General features: G+C 33.7%; 2 protein-coding genes across 3 annotated transcripts in view; both read right to left on the reverse strand.

The window, feature by feature from the left end:
• Positions 1–4,641: 4,641 nt before the first annotated feature.
• The window catches only part of LOC126732719 (patatin-like protein 2), a 93,041-nt gene continuing 81,696 nt past the window's right edge, over positions 4,642–15,986 (reverse strand). Inside the window, exons 1-6 of one of the 2 annotated variants that reach the window (XM_050435707.1) lie at positions 7,068–7,280; positions 6,270–6,451; positions 5,793–5,985; positions 5,521–5,682; positions 5,079–5,375; positions 4,642–4,989 (exon numbers count right to left, since the gene is read on the reverse strand). In XM_050435707.1, the coding sequence (XP_050291664.1) occupies positions 4,765–4,989; positions 5,079–5,375; positions 5,521–5,682; positions 5,793–5,985; positions 6,270–6,451; positions 7,068–7,181 (1,173 nt within the window). In that variant the 5' untranslated portion in view covers positions 7,182–7,280 and the 3' untranslated portion in view covers positions 4,642–4,764. Of the gene's footprint in view, positions 4,990–5,078; positions 5,376–5,520; positions 5,683–5,792; positions 5,986–6,269; positions 6,452–7,067; positions 7,281–15,986 lie in introns of those variants that run through there. The other variant, XM_050435710.1, reaches the window with a different exon arrangement.
• Positions 11,098–13,544, reverse strand: LOC126732714 (patatin-like protein 1). The gene is made up of 6 exons (XM_050435704.1): positions 13,375–13,544; positions 13,118–13,299; positions 12,801–12,993; positions 11,980–12,141; positions 11,538–11,843; positions 11,098–11,443 (listed from the first exon to the last, which is right to left on the reverse strand). The coding sequence occupies exons 1-6, from the start codon at positions 13,486–13,488 to the stop codon at positions 11,189–11,191; spliced, it is 1,212 nt and encodes a 403-aa protein (XP_050291661.1). The 5' UTR covers positions 13,489–13,544; the 3' UTR covers positions 11,098–11,188.

A 15,986-nucleotide genomic window follows, 5' to 3' on the forward strand; every position in this document is an offset into this window, starting at 1 on the left:
GAGAATTACTTCAGAGACACCATTACTTGAGAGGGTTGTTGATCAATCGTCACTTTTTGACACCGACATCCCAAAATGGTTTGCCCACAAGGATTGGAATTACCTTCTCTCCGACATTGATGACGCTTATGAGAATTTGGTAAAAGAATTTTATGCCAATGCAATTGTGGAAGGCAGAGAACTCAAGTGCTGGGTTAGAAGAAAAAGTTTCTCAGTCTCTCCCGCATATTTGGCAGAGATTCTTCACATAAACAGGCCAATGCTCAAGAACTCACCGGTTTATGATGATTTATGTCCAGATGAGGAACTTCTTCGAGATGGTCTTGGACAAGACTCGGAATTCTCATCAAATGGAAACTCCATCAGCGTTTCCTCTCTTCCTCCAAAATTGAGAGTGCTGACAACAGTCATGTTTCACAACCTGTACCCCTTATCCAGCACAGGGTATATGAACCTTGAACATGCCTTGTTTCTTCATGACCCAATCTCTGATGTAGAGATTGACATCTATGCTCATATCTTTCACATTCTGTGCAAAACGGTTCTACGAACTGAGTCAAGGATATGCGTTCCTTTTTGCTGTCTCATTTCTAGGATTTTGAAGCTCAAAGGGATTCGTCCAACAGATGATGACTCTTCCTGCACAAAACCGAGTCCAATCACCATGTGTACATTCAACGCTAGCATTGGTCATAGTCGGAAGAAAGTCAAATCAGAAACTTGCGCATCTCCCAGTGGTTCACACTCCAGCTCATTCTCCTTTGATGACAACTCAACAACATTGTGACATCTGTCCACGAGTTGAGAACCAAGATGTCCGGACTCACATCTATCTTACATCATCATAGCATTCGGTGGGATATGCAATTCACCTCCCTACAAGCTCAATTGGATCAGATTTAGAGGAAGCTAGAAGAGGATATGGCCTAGCTATTCCATGACAAAGAGGGGAAGATGATGTTCATAGGGGGAATACAATGAAAGGGGGATAAATAGCTTGATCAAAGGGGGAGATTTCAGCAAGCAAGCCTATGTTCAATATTTCTATTTAATATTTTGCTTCATATTAGCTTATGCTATTTTAGTATTTTATGGAACTTGTTTATGGTATATTTATGCCCATGTTGCTTTTGTAAGCTTTTAGGGTTTGTTTCCATAAGTGTTTGTAGGCTTTTATGGTTTGTACCATGCTTTGCAGCCTTTATGTTATGTTGTCTAATACTTCTAGCTAAATGTTATGTATTTTCTTTAAGTATTCTCACTCTTGTGCCCTTGTAGGATTCTATTCCTAGATGCATATATTTTATGTATTGTGCATTGGTTGAGTGTTGGGCATGCAAGTGATTTGCATTGAGCTTATTGGCTTGTATGTCCGGATGTTCATTCCAAGTGTGAATGAGCATTGTGGTCACTATTTTATAGTGATTGCCTGTTTGGTCAAGCCATGGTTTATTTCTCATTCCATTTTGTTTGATCGCATTGTGCTTGCCTCATATGCCTTACAAGTTTTCTGCATACAATAATCAAATTGTGTTGTTGTGTTTCAAGAGTTACTTGTTCATATGATTCAAGAGCTTATCAGATTCTAGAGTTAGGTGTGAGTGAGTTTTGTTCAACTGTTCCCAACTCACATATTAAGTCTAGAGTTTGTTTTAGGGTTTTGTCATGGAATAGCCAAATGAGGAGATTGTAAGGTTGAATTTTATCAACCATCTTGTTGGCTTTATTCCGTGCCAAATTTGCTTGTATTTTAGCAATTAGTAACCCTGTATTTAGGTGAGAATCATGTGAGGGTGGTGAGTGAAAGAATATGAAGAAATGCTCAAAATTGTGCAAGGATGTAGAGACTCGCGGTTGGAACTCGCGGGTGACTTGCGACTGGCAAGCCGCCAAAGTTGGCACACGTATGAAGCATGTAGGGGAGCTGAAGAGTCATGCCAGCTGTTGCACTATAGGACAAAAGTCTCAGGCTGGCCAGGCCGTTAACTCGCGGCTTGAACTCGCGACTCAGCCCAGTTGCGAGACCAAGTCGCGAGACCACTTTGTTTGGGAAAAACTAAATCTTCGCATTCATTTCTCACCCTACTATATATAGACCCTTATACCCACGAAATATAGAGAGCTTCCAGAGAGAATTTTGAGAGAGAAACCCTAGAAAAAAACAAGATTGATTCTTCCACAATCTTCACATAGAGACTCTTCAAATTCCTCTACTCTCTTTCTCTCCATTGTCAAATCCTTGAGAGGTACATTACCAAAATCTTTTCTCACCATACCCATATATGTGAAAAGGCCATTTGGTGTTTGGGAAGCAGTTAAGAATGGACCAATTTTATATTGGTTGATGCTATGGTCAAATAGCGAAATCCGGTAAGTTAAAGAAGAAATAAGTTCGGCGTAACCTCTTTGGAGTAGGAACTTGGAGGGATTAGGTACATTGGGTAGATTAGGCTTGGAGGGTCTTTTGCTGTTCATGTATCCCAACTACATTCTTTAGTGGATTGTGTACTGCTTAGAGGGCGACAGAGAGGTTTTACGCCGAGGGCTTCGGTTTTCTCTTCGATAACACATCGTATGTTGTCCTTGTGTTTGCATCTCTCTTCCCTTAATCTTTTCTATTTAATTTCTGCTGTGGGTGTGATTTTATTTGGTTTAGATTGTATATCAATTCTGTTTTTAGCTTATGTTCATATTCCGCATATTAATTGTTTGTCATTAAGCTTGAATTGGTAATTTGTAAATTGGGGATCTAAACATTCAAAGTGTTTTATACACTATTTGAATTTTCATTTTTCATTTGATAAAATTATTATTTTATTTATTGGCTAATATTTGGGCTTACTTAATACTATTACAATGAAATAAATGGTTAAAATTTAAAGCCTTTTTCTATTTGAGGACATTAGGCAACCACCTCATTTATCTATATTATAGAGCCAGCTCTGTCACCGTCTTTGCCTTTGCATAAGAGGTAGCCATTTTCATTGGAAAAGGCTAGCTTATACAAACAAGTACAACAAACAGCATCATTGCTCATAAAATAACTTAAAATAATAAGCTACTGCTACACTAACTCCCCCCTTATTTCTCTCCGACATTGTCACCACCACTTCCCTTCCCCGTAACTCCTCTTGGCCCCACCATTGGCACCACAACCACAATTATATTGCCTACTGAACAACTCTTTGTGAGTTTTAAAGTAGCTATTCTCAATGCCACAAAAATATGGTAAATTATTTTCAAGGCTCTCAAAATGTTTTACTTCAACGCAAAAAGAGCTTTAAGTAATTTGTTTTTTTAACAATGGTATTGTGTGTGCTGTAGGTTTTTAGATGGCTTCTACAATTTCTTGCTAGAGTTTTGCAACTTGGTTGCTAGTGATGAATCTTGTTGTAGTTTTATTATACTCTCACTAGCTATTCTGTTGAACAATGGGATCTCTTCATTTTGCTTGAAATGGAAAGAGTTTATTTTAAGGTTAAATTATACTTTATGAATTTAATTGGGTACAAAGTACCACGTTATTTAAATTTTTAATTGAGTACAAAGTATCATGTTATTTAAATTTTAAATAACATGGTATTGGATACAACATGAATACATATAAAATGAAGAGAATCTTTAAATGCTTGAGATAGGAACATAAATTTTCTAATAATCATATAATATTTTTTTAAGTTATTAAATGACAATGGGAAGTCCCTCCATGATTTAAGAAGCACAAAAGCATTTAATAAGCTTTAAAAAAAAAAAAAACCATGACCGGTCCATTTATCTCTCATTTCCCCCCTCTTATTATCAAAGTCCCAAATGCAAGTCCATCTGAGAGATAATTTTGTTAAAACATCATACTCCAAACCCTAAATTATTAGGGGCAGAGATTCAACTAGAACATTATCCCATATCAAAATCCATGGCATAACATATGAGAATAATAAGATCTTCTCCATTTAAGATTATATTGTTTTCATTTAACAATGTACATGATGCCACGAAATTTAAAATTTAAAATAACATGACTTAAGATACACTTTTAAATTTGTAATATTTCATCTAAATTATGAAATTTATCCATTTCTTTTCAAATCTTTCTCTCATGCACGTTCAACCCTCCAGTATTTAAACAGACTTAGCAAGTAGATAGATTAATATACAAACAATCCAGACTTTAATAACAATCCATTAAATTTTAAATTTTAAATAAAATGACTTAAGATACACTTTTAAATTTGTAATATTTCATCTAAATTATGAAATTTATCCATTTCTTTTCAAATCTTTCTCTCATGCACGTTCAACCCTCGAGTATTTAAACGGACTTGGCAAGTAGATAGATTATTATACAAACAATCCAGATTTTAATAATATATCAAAGCATCCAATCCAAAAATTTAAGATTAAGTGGAGACACATAATTAGTACATAAATTCATATCAAAGTCCACACCTACGAATGCATGACTCTTCACAAAGTTCTCATGCTAAAAGAATGCTTCATTTGTCTCATATTATTAGTTCTCTACTTTATTTTTGGATGTCCCAAAACATGGTTCTCTTTGAGAAGTTAATGAAAAAAATATTAATAACTTACCCTTTAACTTTATTGAAAAATGAATATTCATCTTCCAATAAAAGAATGGTATTTTTGGAAACATATATCTTTTTATTTAAAATATAATACATCAAATGATGATTCCTTAAAAGGTTAAATATTTTAAACAATACCAACAATTATTGAGATAGAAAGAGCATTCCTTAACAATTTTCATTGGTTTAGCCGGAACTTCCTTTCCTCCGCAAGCAGTTTGGCAAAGTTGGCAAGAACTTCTTCATTAGTACCCTCGCCCTCAATTTCCTCAAACTTGCCAGTATCCAAATTGACTCTTGACACTGGCTTCTTCAATAGCTCCTTCCCAATCTCCACAAGGCTTTGCAAGTTCTCCGTGGTGGCAACATCAACTGACGAGGCATCTCCGGTCAATGAGTCATACTGTGGTTCATATGTTACCAAGAAAATGTCAATAGCATATGGTCTTAAATTATGTCACAAATAGATGATATTTATAGGTCATTTGATACCTGAATACGAAGGTAATTGTCCTTGCAACGAAGGGCTTGGAAGAGGGTGGACACATGAAAGTCAACCACATCAGTACTGGCGTGGTCATATGAGTCGAGCAATGGAGTTCCACCATTGGTATATAGCCAATTAAGCACACCCCACTTTGAGGCTGCGGGTGCTGTATACCTCTGTGCAAACTTTGCCCCACCTGTGCCCAATGACAGAACTAGCATTTTCTTGTTTTCACTAGAATTACCAAACTCTATTTCTGCCATCAATAGTTCTTTCCTAATCTGGCTTATGGCTAACATTGTCTGTGGATGCAGTCAAAAATAAATAAGAGAATTTGCTAACATATATATGGTCCAAAATATATATCAAGAAAATGATACAAAGAATGACCAATTTTCCAAAGTTTCAACGCCAAATGTTCCTCAAATTATCAAATTTGGTACTCACAGGATTATTAGCAGCAACTCCGCCATCAATGAGATCATAACTTCTAGTGTTTCCTTTTGAATCTGTTGTCTCAAAGTAGCGTGCTGGAAGATAAGTGGGTGCTGCAGAGGTGCCGAGGCAAATATCTGCAAGCCTAGCGTTTTTCAATTCATTCTTTTTTCCCTGCACAAAAAAAATTAGACCAGTTGAGACCATGTAATTGGCTAATTGCCACAGATATTCCAACAAATCGCTGAAATTTTCAGTCTACTTGTTATTGTCATTACTCATACATCGTTGGTCATAAAGATCACTGGTTGAAGGAGCTTGATATCAAAGGTTGGTATGATCACATGAGTTAGGGTCTGTTTCAGTGTTAGGTCACCAAGCAGATTGTTTATCCTTGAGTGCAAATACTTCCCGTCGTACTTGGGCCCCATCACGGAACCGAACAAGCTTGTCATTGCACTAACAAATTTGGTGTGCCTGCTTCCATAGAATCATCTTTAGTAGATGGCACTTATTTATCATTTGTTAAGTTCTCTAAAAATAGGTAAAACTTAAACAGTTCATTTCAGGGTTTGAATTTTATTTTCTTCATTTTGAGTGTTACATTATTTAATAATGCACGTAGTATTAGTTACACTTTTAAGTTGATAATATTTAATATAAATTATTTCATCCATTTGAAATGGAGGATGATTTTCTGATAATTTTCTCTGAAGTTAAATGAAGGCATTTCAACTTGATATGGTTTCATTTAAATTTACCTGCTCTGGGGAAAAATCTTGGGAGATTCCTCTAAGTAGAAGTTGGTGATGTCCTTTGCAGCATACAGGGGTCTGTTGTCTTGATTGGGGGCTGTAAGCATGGTTGTGACTAGCCCACCTGTACTTGTTCCTGCAATTATGTCGAAATAATCTGCAATTCTCGCATTGGGTCCATCCAATTCCTACACAAACCATAGACGCATAGACTTAATTATATTTAAAGCTTTGAGAGTTCTAGTTAGGTCAACTAGTAAAGTTTCTGATGATTGAATAAAATATTTGGAGTTCAATCTCCATCTACACCAAAAACCAATCGGCGTCTTGATTTGATAATAAATAACTATTATCAGTATCTTTGAAACTCTCTAAAAAAAAAATATTTAGAGCTTTGATTATTCCACTCTAACAATATTTACACTCTTTCATATTATGTTCACAATCTTTCATATATGTATAAAATGTGGATATTTAGCGTGCGTTTGAGTTAGGATGAAAAATTAAAATTATTTTACTATTCAGCTTATTTTTGCTATTATTTATGGACCACATTGCACTTTTTAGCAATATTCATGAGTTCCACTGTACTATTTCAACTAACTTTTACATTTATTTATAATATTTTCAGCAATAATTTTTCAGTTTCAACAAAATAAACGGTATTCAAACACGCCTTTAGTAGAAAAATGTGGATATTTTGTGAAACATTTGACATGAGAATATGAAACAATAGTTAATAATTATCCTTATATTTACGAAACAAAACAAAAAGGAGGTGGCTGTGGATGGTAAAATACGTACCTGAAGCTTAGATTCAAGAAATCCAAGGATGACACTGGGAATTATCCCTCTAATGCCACCTCCGTCAAGGGCCAACACAGTCACCATCTTTGCCTTTGCAAAAGCAGGACACATTTTGAATCAAATGAGCTTCTTGATATTGTACGTACTGTTCACTAGGCTAGCAAATTACTATATGTTGTGTATAATCAAGCATACACCAACGTACTTCAACTCTTGATATTTATGACACGAATTTATGGAAGACTTGACAGCATTAATTTATGGCCCACGCATGTGAAAACTGTAAACATGCGACTTTTTTTTTAATTAGTTTAATTATATCTTTATTGTATTATGGAACTCTATTATTAATTTTTGCTCAGCGTGAGGAGCATGTTTTAATTAATTAGAATTTAAAGGTAGGACCACCTTCACTGTTTCAAGTTGCTATCTCATGCATCAAGTCTTCAGCGAAGATTCCAATCTCCCATGCCACGTGAAACTCGATAAACCATAAATGTTCATACTTTTATTTAGTTTGTCACTATCCCCACCCTGTATTGAGAATCAATTATTGAATGATGTAATTGCTTTGGACGTTTGTCCTTATTAATGAAAGCCATGGTACAAGTTGACAATCAAAAAAAAAAAAAAAAAAAAGAATAAGAAAAGACCTTATCTATAGTTAGGTCTTTGATTATGGTATCATAATCATATCGAGCACATGCCATAAAGATCTGTGTATTTTATTAGGTTTAAATCTTCAACCATATCCGTTTTGGACTGTAGTACTAATAATTTAATTGGATAATTATTAATTAAGTACCAGGTCTTGATGACTTGATAATGGTATGGAAACTTGATCTTCTTTATATATTTGTAGAAGTTCGTATTTCTTTATTTATTTATATATATATATATATATATATTTTTTTTTTTGAAAGGCTTTATTTAGGCTGTTTAGTACTGGACAGAGTTACTTCTAGCAGTTTCAAATTTGGCAGCCAACAGCAACAAAAAAGACATGTCGTTTGCGTCTTTGATAGGTTACTTTGAGCGTTTGATAGTTAGGTTCTTGATTGATATGTTTATTAAAAAAAAAAAAAAAAAAAAAAAAAATCTCTTCATTAATAGATAAAGAGAATGAGTTCCCCAATTACGAATTTCAAGGTTTTCCTTAATTTAAAAGTACTTACAATAATAGAGATGTCACTAAAATTAATAAATTATTACAAAGAAAATTAAGAAAACCTAACAAAATTAAATTAAGTGATGAATGATCCAAAGTACATGGAATGCTCAAATAAAATAAATTCCAGGCCTTTAATTCAAGATAAGATCTAAGAGAGCATGAGTACAAAACTATATTTCCTAGTTATATTTTACCAAAGAGAGCAATACATGTAAAATGCCAATGAGAGCCGCTACGCAAAAAGCAATACCTTTTAAATTGGTTTGAGGATGAAATCTCCCACCATTGCTTTATGGTGACGAATCTCAATGGGGAGATCCATTGAGATTTAATTGACAATACAATCCCCCCTAAGTTAAAGAGATTTTACATAATAGAGTTGTAAAAAAAATAAAAAAATAAAAATCTAAGGAAACAAAATATTCGTGTCACCAAATACTTATTAAAGATGACAAAATTTTAATCTCATCACCCAATATTAAGATTTAAGTATCGTTGGTGACGAAATAATTTTTTGTCACCTATTTGGTACAAATACTAGCTTACGGCGCCAATTTTTGGGTGCATACTGAAATATTTTTTAGCTCCCAATTTTTTTCATTATTTTTTGTATGTAAAAAAATCTAAATATCCTCTCTCTCTCTCTCTCTCTCTCTCTCTCAACCTTTCACAAATTGGTAAGCTCTTTCTCTTTCTCTCTCTCATCGTTACTCTTTGTTTAGAGCTCTCTCGCAGGTATCTTCTCCATTCCCTAATTCTATTTTCTCTCTTTCTAGAGTTCCTAATTTCTTAGCATCAGTTTCTGCTTCATAATGAAAGCTGTAATTGATTGATTGTTTTCGCTATAGTAGAGTCCAACAGAATTAGAGCTGCATGTAGTCATATTAATAAGTATTTGTTGGAGGTAGGATTAGAATTAGGGTTAATTATTCTGTAAAAACTTCAATTTTATTAATGAATATGTTTCCTAAAGGTTGGTGGTAAACTCTCAAAGCGCGTTTGTCTTGTTAGCTAGGATTTTCACTTCGTAAATATACTGTTGTCTCTTTTACTTTTCACATTTTATTTATTTTGATAATAGTATTTGTGTGTTGTGATTAAAAATATACTGAATGTGAAAGCATAATTTGCTAAGTAATTGGATTGGCATAAAATTGGTTAATTTGTAACAGCGGGGTTTGAAATTCTCAACACAAACCATTATCGACTGACAATCAAAGTAGATCTTATAAGCATATAGGAATTTAAATATATAAAAAAGGGTTTCTCTCCTTTGTTCAGGCATAAGAGTTAAAACAGTTTTCTCTCTCAAAAAATAAAAAAGGCTTAAAAAAATTTTTTCCACTAAAATAATTGCAAGGCAAACCATTCAAATTTTCAGGACAACAAATTGAAGTTTTTAATAACGATTTTGCATGCATTATCAAACTATGAAAATAACCAAACCAAATCAATCTGCAAGTGATTAATTTTTTATTAGTGATCAAATTGGGTTGTTGGTTTGAGCTTGAATGTGAAGCTCATATGGACCATTTATTTTTAATGAAGTTTCAATGATTTTGGATTAGTTATTTGCTCTTTTCATTTAATAAGTGATTTGCATGTTTTGCTCGTCTAGGCCCGAACACCGAAAGGCCCCTAATAATATTTCAATATTTTTTCAAGATAAACTCCATATGCCAATCAACTTAAAAAATTAAGTGTCCAACATGGCAACATCCCATGTAGTTGTGCGATATAGGCTATAGCCTATAGGTATATTGTACTTATGCAACAAGATATTCAACATATGCATTAGCATTTACATCCCATCTTTGTATCATTGTTTTTTTTTTTTTTTCAGACTCTATTAATTGAAATTTTTTTTTGAACTTTTTAAATGAAAGGAGGCTTTAATTTTCTCCGACCGAAATTCCATTATTAAAATTTCTAAAATGTTTGAAATACCACTTGCTTTATTTAATTTGATTGTGATGCAGCAGCCTCTTTAATTAGCTAATAACATGTGTAGCATGGATTCAAGTAGCTAGCTGCTAGCAAGGGCAGTATAGTCTTGGAACAAGGCAGTATAAGTAAGCAGCAGCTATAAGTACAAGACGATTGCAGCATGAAAGTTGTAGGAGCTAGGCCAATTGGTTTCCAAACCTTGGTGCAGCCACCTATGTTATGCTTAAGGATTTTATCAATGATCCTAAAGTGTTTTCAAGTTGATTGGAGGCAAACGAAAGGACTTATCCGTCTTAGAATTTACTGTTGTAATGAGTTAGTTAGTTAGTTAGAGATATCCTTGTAATTAAACAAGGGGCTACAGGTAGTTACAACTTACAATGCCAACAGCCATCCGAATCCCCTTGTAACTGATTAGTTAGTTAATTAGTTAGCTAATCATTTAAACATTGGCCAATAGAACTTAGACAATTGTCAACCATCTAAAAGGTTACCAATGCTAAACAATGAGTATTAACTATTAAGCATTTTGTAACCAGTTTTGTATGGGAGAGGCAGCTAATGCAGTGGTATTCGTTTTCGCAGCTCTTCCAAAAGAAGTAGCTGTGGCATCTCTATCAGCTAGTTAGCTAGTGTCATGGCCTTTGGCAGGTAGCTTGACCGCCTTACTCGTCATTGAAACACAAGCTGGAGAATGGTATATGAAATCAAAGGCAACCCAATAGGGAAGGCAACGAACTCACCCTCACACATTTCTATACTATAGATTTATGAGTGTGATAGGACTCAATGCCTAAAGCATGGTGACTTAGCTTTTCTGTTCTAACTTCTAAACTACTCACATCCTACTTAGTTCTAGACCATGTTACATTATTCCTTGCATCAGATTGAAACATTGCCACATAAATGTGAATTATTACAATGCTTTTTCCTTTGATGAAAGGTATTATTTCAACCAATACAAATTCATATTTTGAAAACTTAGCGTTTAAATAATTTATCATACAGAAATAATATTCCTCGATAACTCCCATTTGTCTTGCCGAAGCTTCCTTTCCTCGGCAAGTAGTTTGGCAAAGTAGGTAAGAGCTTCTTCATTAGTACCCTCGCCCTCAATTTTCTCAAACCTGCCAGTTTCCAAATTGACTCTTGACACTGGCCTCTTCAATAGCTCCTTTCCAATCTCCACAAGCCTTTGCAGATTCTCCGTGGTAGCAATATCAACAGAGGAGGCATCTCCAGTTAATGTATCATCCTATGGTTTATATTTTACCAAAAAGATGTTAATAGCAAATGGTCATGCATAATGTCACAAATAGATATAGTAAATGTGGTCATTTGGTATGTACCTGAATACGGAGGTAGTTTTTCTTGCAACCAATGGCTTGGAAGAGTGTGGACACATGAATGTCGACCATATCAGAACTTGCCTCTGCATATACGTTGATCAATGGATTTGCACCATTGTATCTAAACCATCTAAACCATCCCCATTTTGAGACTTTGGCTGCTGTATACTTCTCTTCACGCTTGGCCTCACCTGTGCCCAATGATAGAACTAGCATTCTCTTACTGTAATCCGTTGGTTTTATGTCAGGTAACTCAAAGCTTTGCATCAACATTTCTTTCCTAATTTGGGTTATGGCCATCATCGTCTGTGGATTTAGTTTAAAATGGATTAGAGAAATTTCCAACTTGATCCAAAATAAATCAAGAAATATCTAATAGAACAACCAAATTTCCATAGCTTCGTCACCAAATGCACCTTAAATTATCAAATTAGTTACTCACAGGATTATTTGCAGCAACCGCACCATCAATGAGATCAAAACTGCGAGTTTTTCCCTCTGCATTTTTTGTCTCGAAATAGTGTGCTGGAAGAAAAGTGGGTGCTGCAGAGGTGCCGATGCAAATATCTGCTAGCCTAGCGTTCTTCAATTCATTTAGCTTTGCCTGTACAAATGATTATAACGGTTGAGACTATGTAATGGCCAATTGGCCATAATTCCAACACCACTTTATTTAAAAGTTTTAACAGGTTAGTTTATGTTCAGTTATGTAATACCAATATCTCTAATGTTTTTTCTTGCATGCAAGACTTCAACCAATAGAAAATGGTTTTTCTCCAAGTTTCATGTCCAACTATTAAAGACCATTTATATGTAATTTTAATCAAATAACTTTTTTAATGAATTATACGACTTGTTTAAATATAATATACATAAATAATTTTATAAATTGTCACATAACGAGTTAAAAAAGATAATTTCAAATTAGTTTGAAGCCGAACCATTACTTTTTTTTTTTTTGTACGTATGGTTTCTCAAAAAAAATAAAAAGAAATAATCGGAGTAAAACTTTGTTCCCACCGATAAGTCTAAACATTATTTGAACATTTTTTATTATTGTTAAAATGACATATTCTAATTAATACATAATAAAAATGGTGTTATCGATAACATCGGTAAAAGTAATATTATTATAATTACAATAGTTTGTAAAAGATATTGTACGCATATATATATATATATATATATATAGTATTACTCGACTTCCACTCACAAGCATATGTACAACACTTTCAAGTATACTTATTTTTGCCATACTCATACATCATTGGTCGAAAAGATCACTGGCTGAAGGAGTTTGATATTAAAGGTTGGAATGATCACATCTGTTAGAGTCTGTTTCACAGTTAGGTTGCCAAGTAGCCCGTTTGTCAATGACCGCAGGTATTTCCCATCATACTTGGGCCGCATCACCGCACCAAACCAGCTTGTCACTGAACTCACAAAATTTTTCTGCCTGCTACCATGGAATCAACTTTAATGGAAAATATATACCTTTTCTTGAATTCCCATAAAAATTGTAAAAACTGAAAGAAATTAAAGGCTTGTTTTTTGGGTATTGTGATTTCATTGAGATTTACCTGCTCTGGGGAAAAATCTTGGGACAGTTCTCCAAATAGAAGTTGATGATGTCCTTTGCAGCATACATGGGCTGTTTGTCTTTGTCTGGAGCTGTAAGCATGGCTGTTACTAGCCCACCTGTACTTGTTCCTGCAACTACGTCGAAATAATCTGCAATTCTTGCATTGGGCCCGTCGAATTCCTAAACATAATATAGAGGTACACAGAAATTATAACAAAGAAGAAGAGGTTCATGGCTATGGTTAGTGAAGTATACCTGAAGCTTGGATTCAAGAAAGCTTAAGAGGGTTCCAGGAATAATGCCTCTAATGCCACCACCATCAATGCTCAACACAGTCACCATCTTTCCCTTTGCAAAACCAGTCGCCATCTCTATACATTCAAGAGAGCTTTTGGTATTGTAATAGCAAATTAAAGTCAATTATTGTTGGGTATCACGCGCATAGCGCATATATATATATATATATATATATATAAATATGATAGGCCAAAAGCGAATTGACCCCTTGCGATAAATTAATTGATTAATTAATCAAGTTTATTAATTAATCAAATTAACATACAAACGCGTGGTAGCACAAACAAATCACCAATAAATTAATTATGCAGCGGAAAATAAATAACACGGTGATTTATTTACGAATGAGGAAAACCTAACAACAAAAACCCCACCGGGTGATTTTTAGGTCACCACTCGCGAAATTCCACTATTATTAAAACAAGCGGTTTCAAGTAAAGGAATCTCAGTACCTTATACCAATCTACAATTGAACCCTTACTCCAATACCCAATTGAACTTATTCTGTAGTGACAATTTCCCTTTTCGATACACAGCTCCCAAGTACGTAACTAACCAATTGCGCGGATCCCAGTACGCGACTTCAATCACCAACTAGAGAAGGTTGTTAGCTGCAAAATTCTTCAGTTCATCCACACGATGAAGATCAAGAAGATGCTTGGTCACAAAACCCTAAGGTGCATATACACAGCAACTTCTTCAGAAAAGATGAACAAGGGCAAAACTTTGTCTTCGATCACAATTTGCTTGAACAAACAATTTTCAAAACTTGTGTACACTTTGATGACCCTTAAAATAATCATTATATATGTCTAGGGTTAGAAGAAAAGAAAACCCAAATACATAAAACCAGATTAGAGTCAAAACAGAACTGAAATTCTGGTTTTCATAAAACTCGACAGATAGCTGTCTGTCGAGGTGTTGTCGAGCAGCTGTCGAGTTTTAATGAACAGCATTTTTTCAACTTAAATCTTGGACAGACTTGCATGTCTTCAACACTTGATATTGAAACACAGTTTCTTGAAGTATTAAACACATCCTAGATCTACCCAAATACAAGTAAAGTGCATTTTGTCCAAGGATAAGCCAATTACATAAAATAGTGACATATATTCCTAACAAGTGAAACACATATATCCTAACAATATATATATATATATATATAATAGAGCAAGATAAGTACTATATTTAGATGTTGTTTCTTAGATTTTCTTTTAATATTCTGCTATGTGAATTTTTTCTCATAAATAAAAATATATTTTTTAATTAAGGAACCACATAACTAAACCTTAAAAGAATAATCTAATTAACAACACCTACCTAAATTTTGTCTTATATAATATATCCAGGGCCGGCTCTATGGTGGAGCAAAAAATGCAACCGCCTAAGGCCCCAAGTAAAAAAAAGGCCCCTAAATTTTAACCAATAGGATTATTTATAATCAATAAATAAAATAAATTTTTTTATTAAATGAAAAAAAAATAAAAAAAATAGAGAAAAATGCAACGTTGTCCACAATATTTTTCACAACACTTGTACAACTAATGCTAAGTAGCAAGTTATTACAGCCTATTGTTGATGGCAAAAAAATAATTATAGTGATATTTTCAAATAAAAAACAAAAAACAGTTTAAAATCTAGGATTTGTTGTAAAAAATATTGTGAATGTTGCACTTCTAAAAAAAAAGAATAATAATAAGAGTTTAATTAGCAAACTTTTACTAATTTTCATCTAAATCTACCACTAACACCACTGTTTTACTTACCACTATCAATCTACCACATCAACAAATATGAAAAATTTTGTCAAATTTTTTTTGTCTTAAAAATTCAAAAAAAAAAATTCTATTTAGTTCATGTTAATTAGTAGTAATTTTGCATTTAAATAAGATGATCAATTTTCACCTTAGACCCCAAATGCATCAAGCCGCCCCTGAATATATCAATAGTCCGATTAACTTGAAGGTAATATATTTTACGTGGACTCAAAAGAAGACTTTAAAAGCATTCCAAGGCGCCATTATAATCAAAACAAAGAAAAACCAATTCAATGGCCCACCCATGTGTGAATACGACCATATTAATTATCACATCCTTGTCAGTCCTGTCGGCACACCTTTGTTGAACAAGTTTATTGCTTTTATTGTGCTCAGGTAATTATTGAGGACTTTTCAGTGAATTTCTTCCGCTTATATAATTATAACTCTTATTAATTAAATTTATTGTATAACTTACCATTCATGTAAAATGAAAGAAATTATTAAGTCCATTAGGATAACTGTTGAGGTGATTCTTCTTGACCTCTCAGTCAATAAAATACTGTTATTTATGCAAATATGATATCATTTAGTAATTTTTATTTTTTATTTTTTATGTTGATTAGGAAGCTCACACATACATTTACATAGATTGTATCATCTCATTGGTTAGAGATGACAACATCAACAATTCTCCTAGTGTAAATAATAATTTCTCAAGAAGAACCACATAACTAAATCTTAAAAAAAAATCTAATTAACAACACCTACCTAAATTTTGTCTTATACAATTGGGTCCATTTGGATTGAGCT

Source organism: Quercus robur, chromosome 6, assembly GCF_932294415.1.
Source record: "Quercus robur chromosome 6, dhQueRobu3.1, whole genome shotgun sequence".
Taxonomy (NCBI): domain Eukaryota; kingdom Viridiplantae; phylum Streptophyta; class Magnoliopsida; order Fagales; family Fagaceae; genus Quercus; species Quercus robur.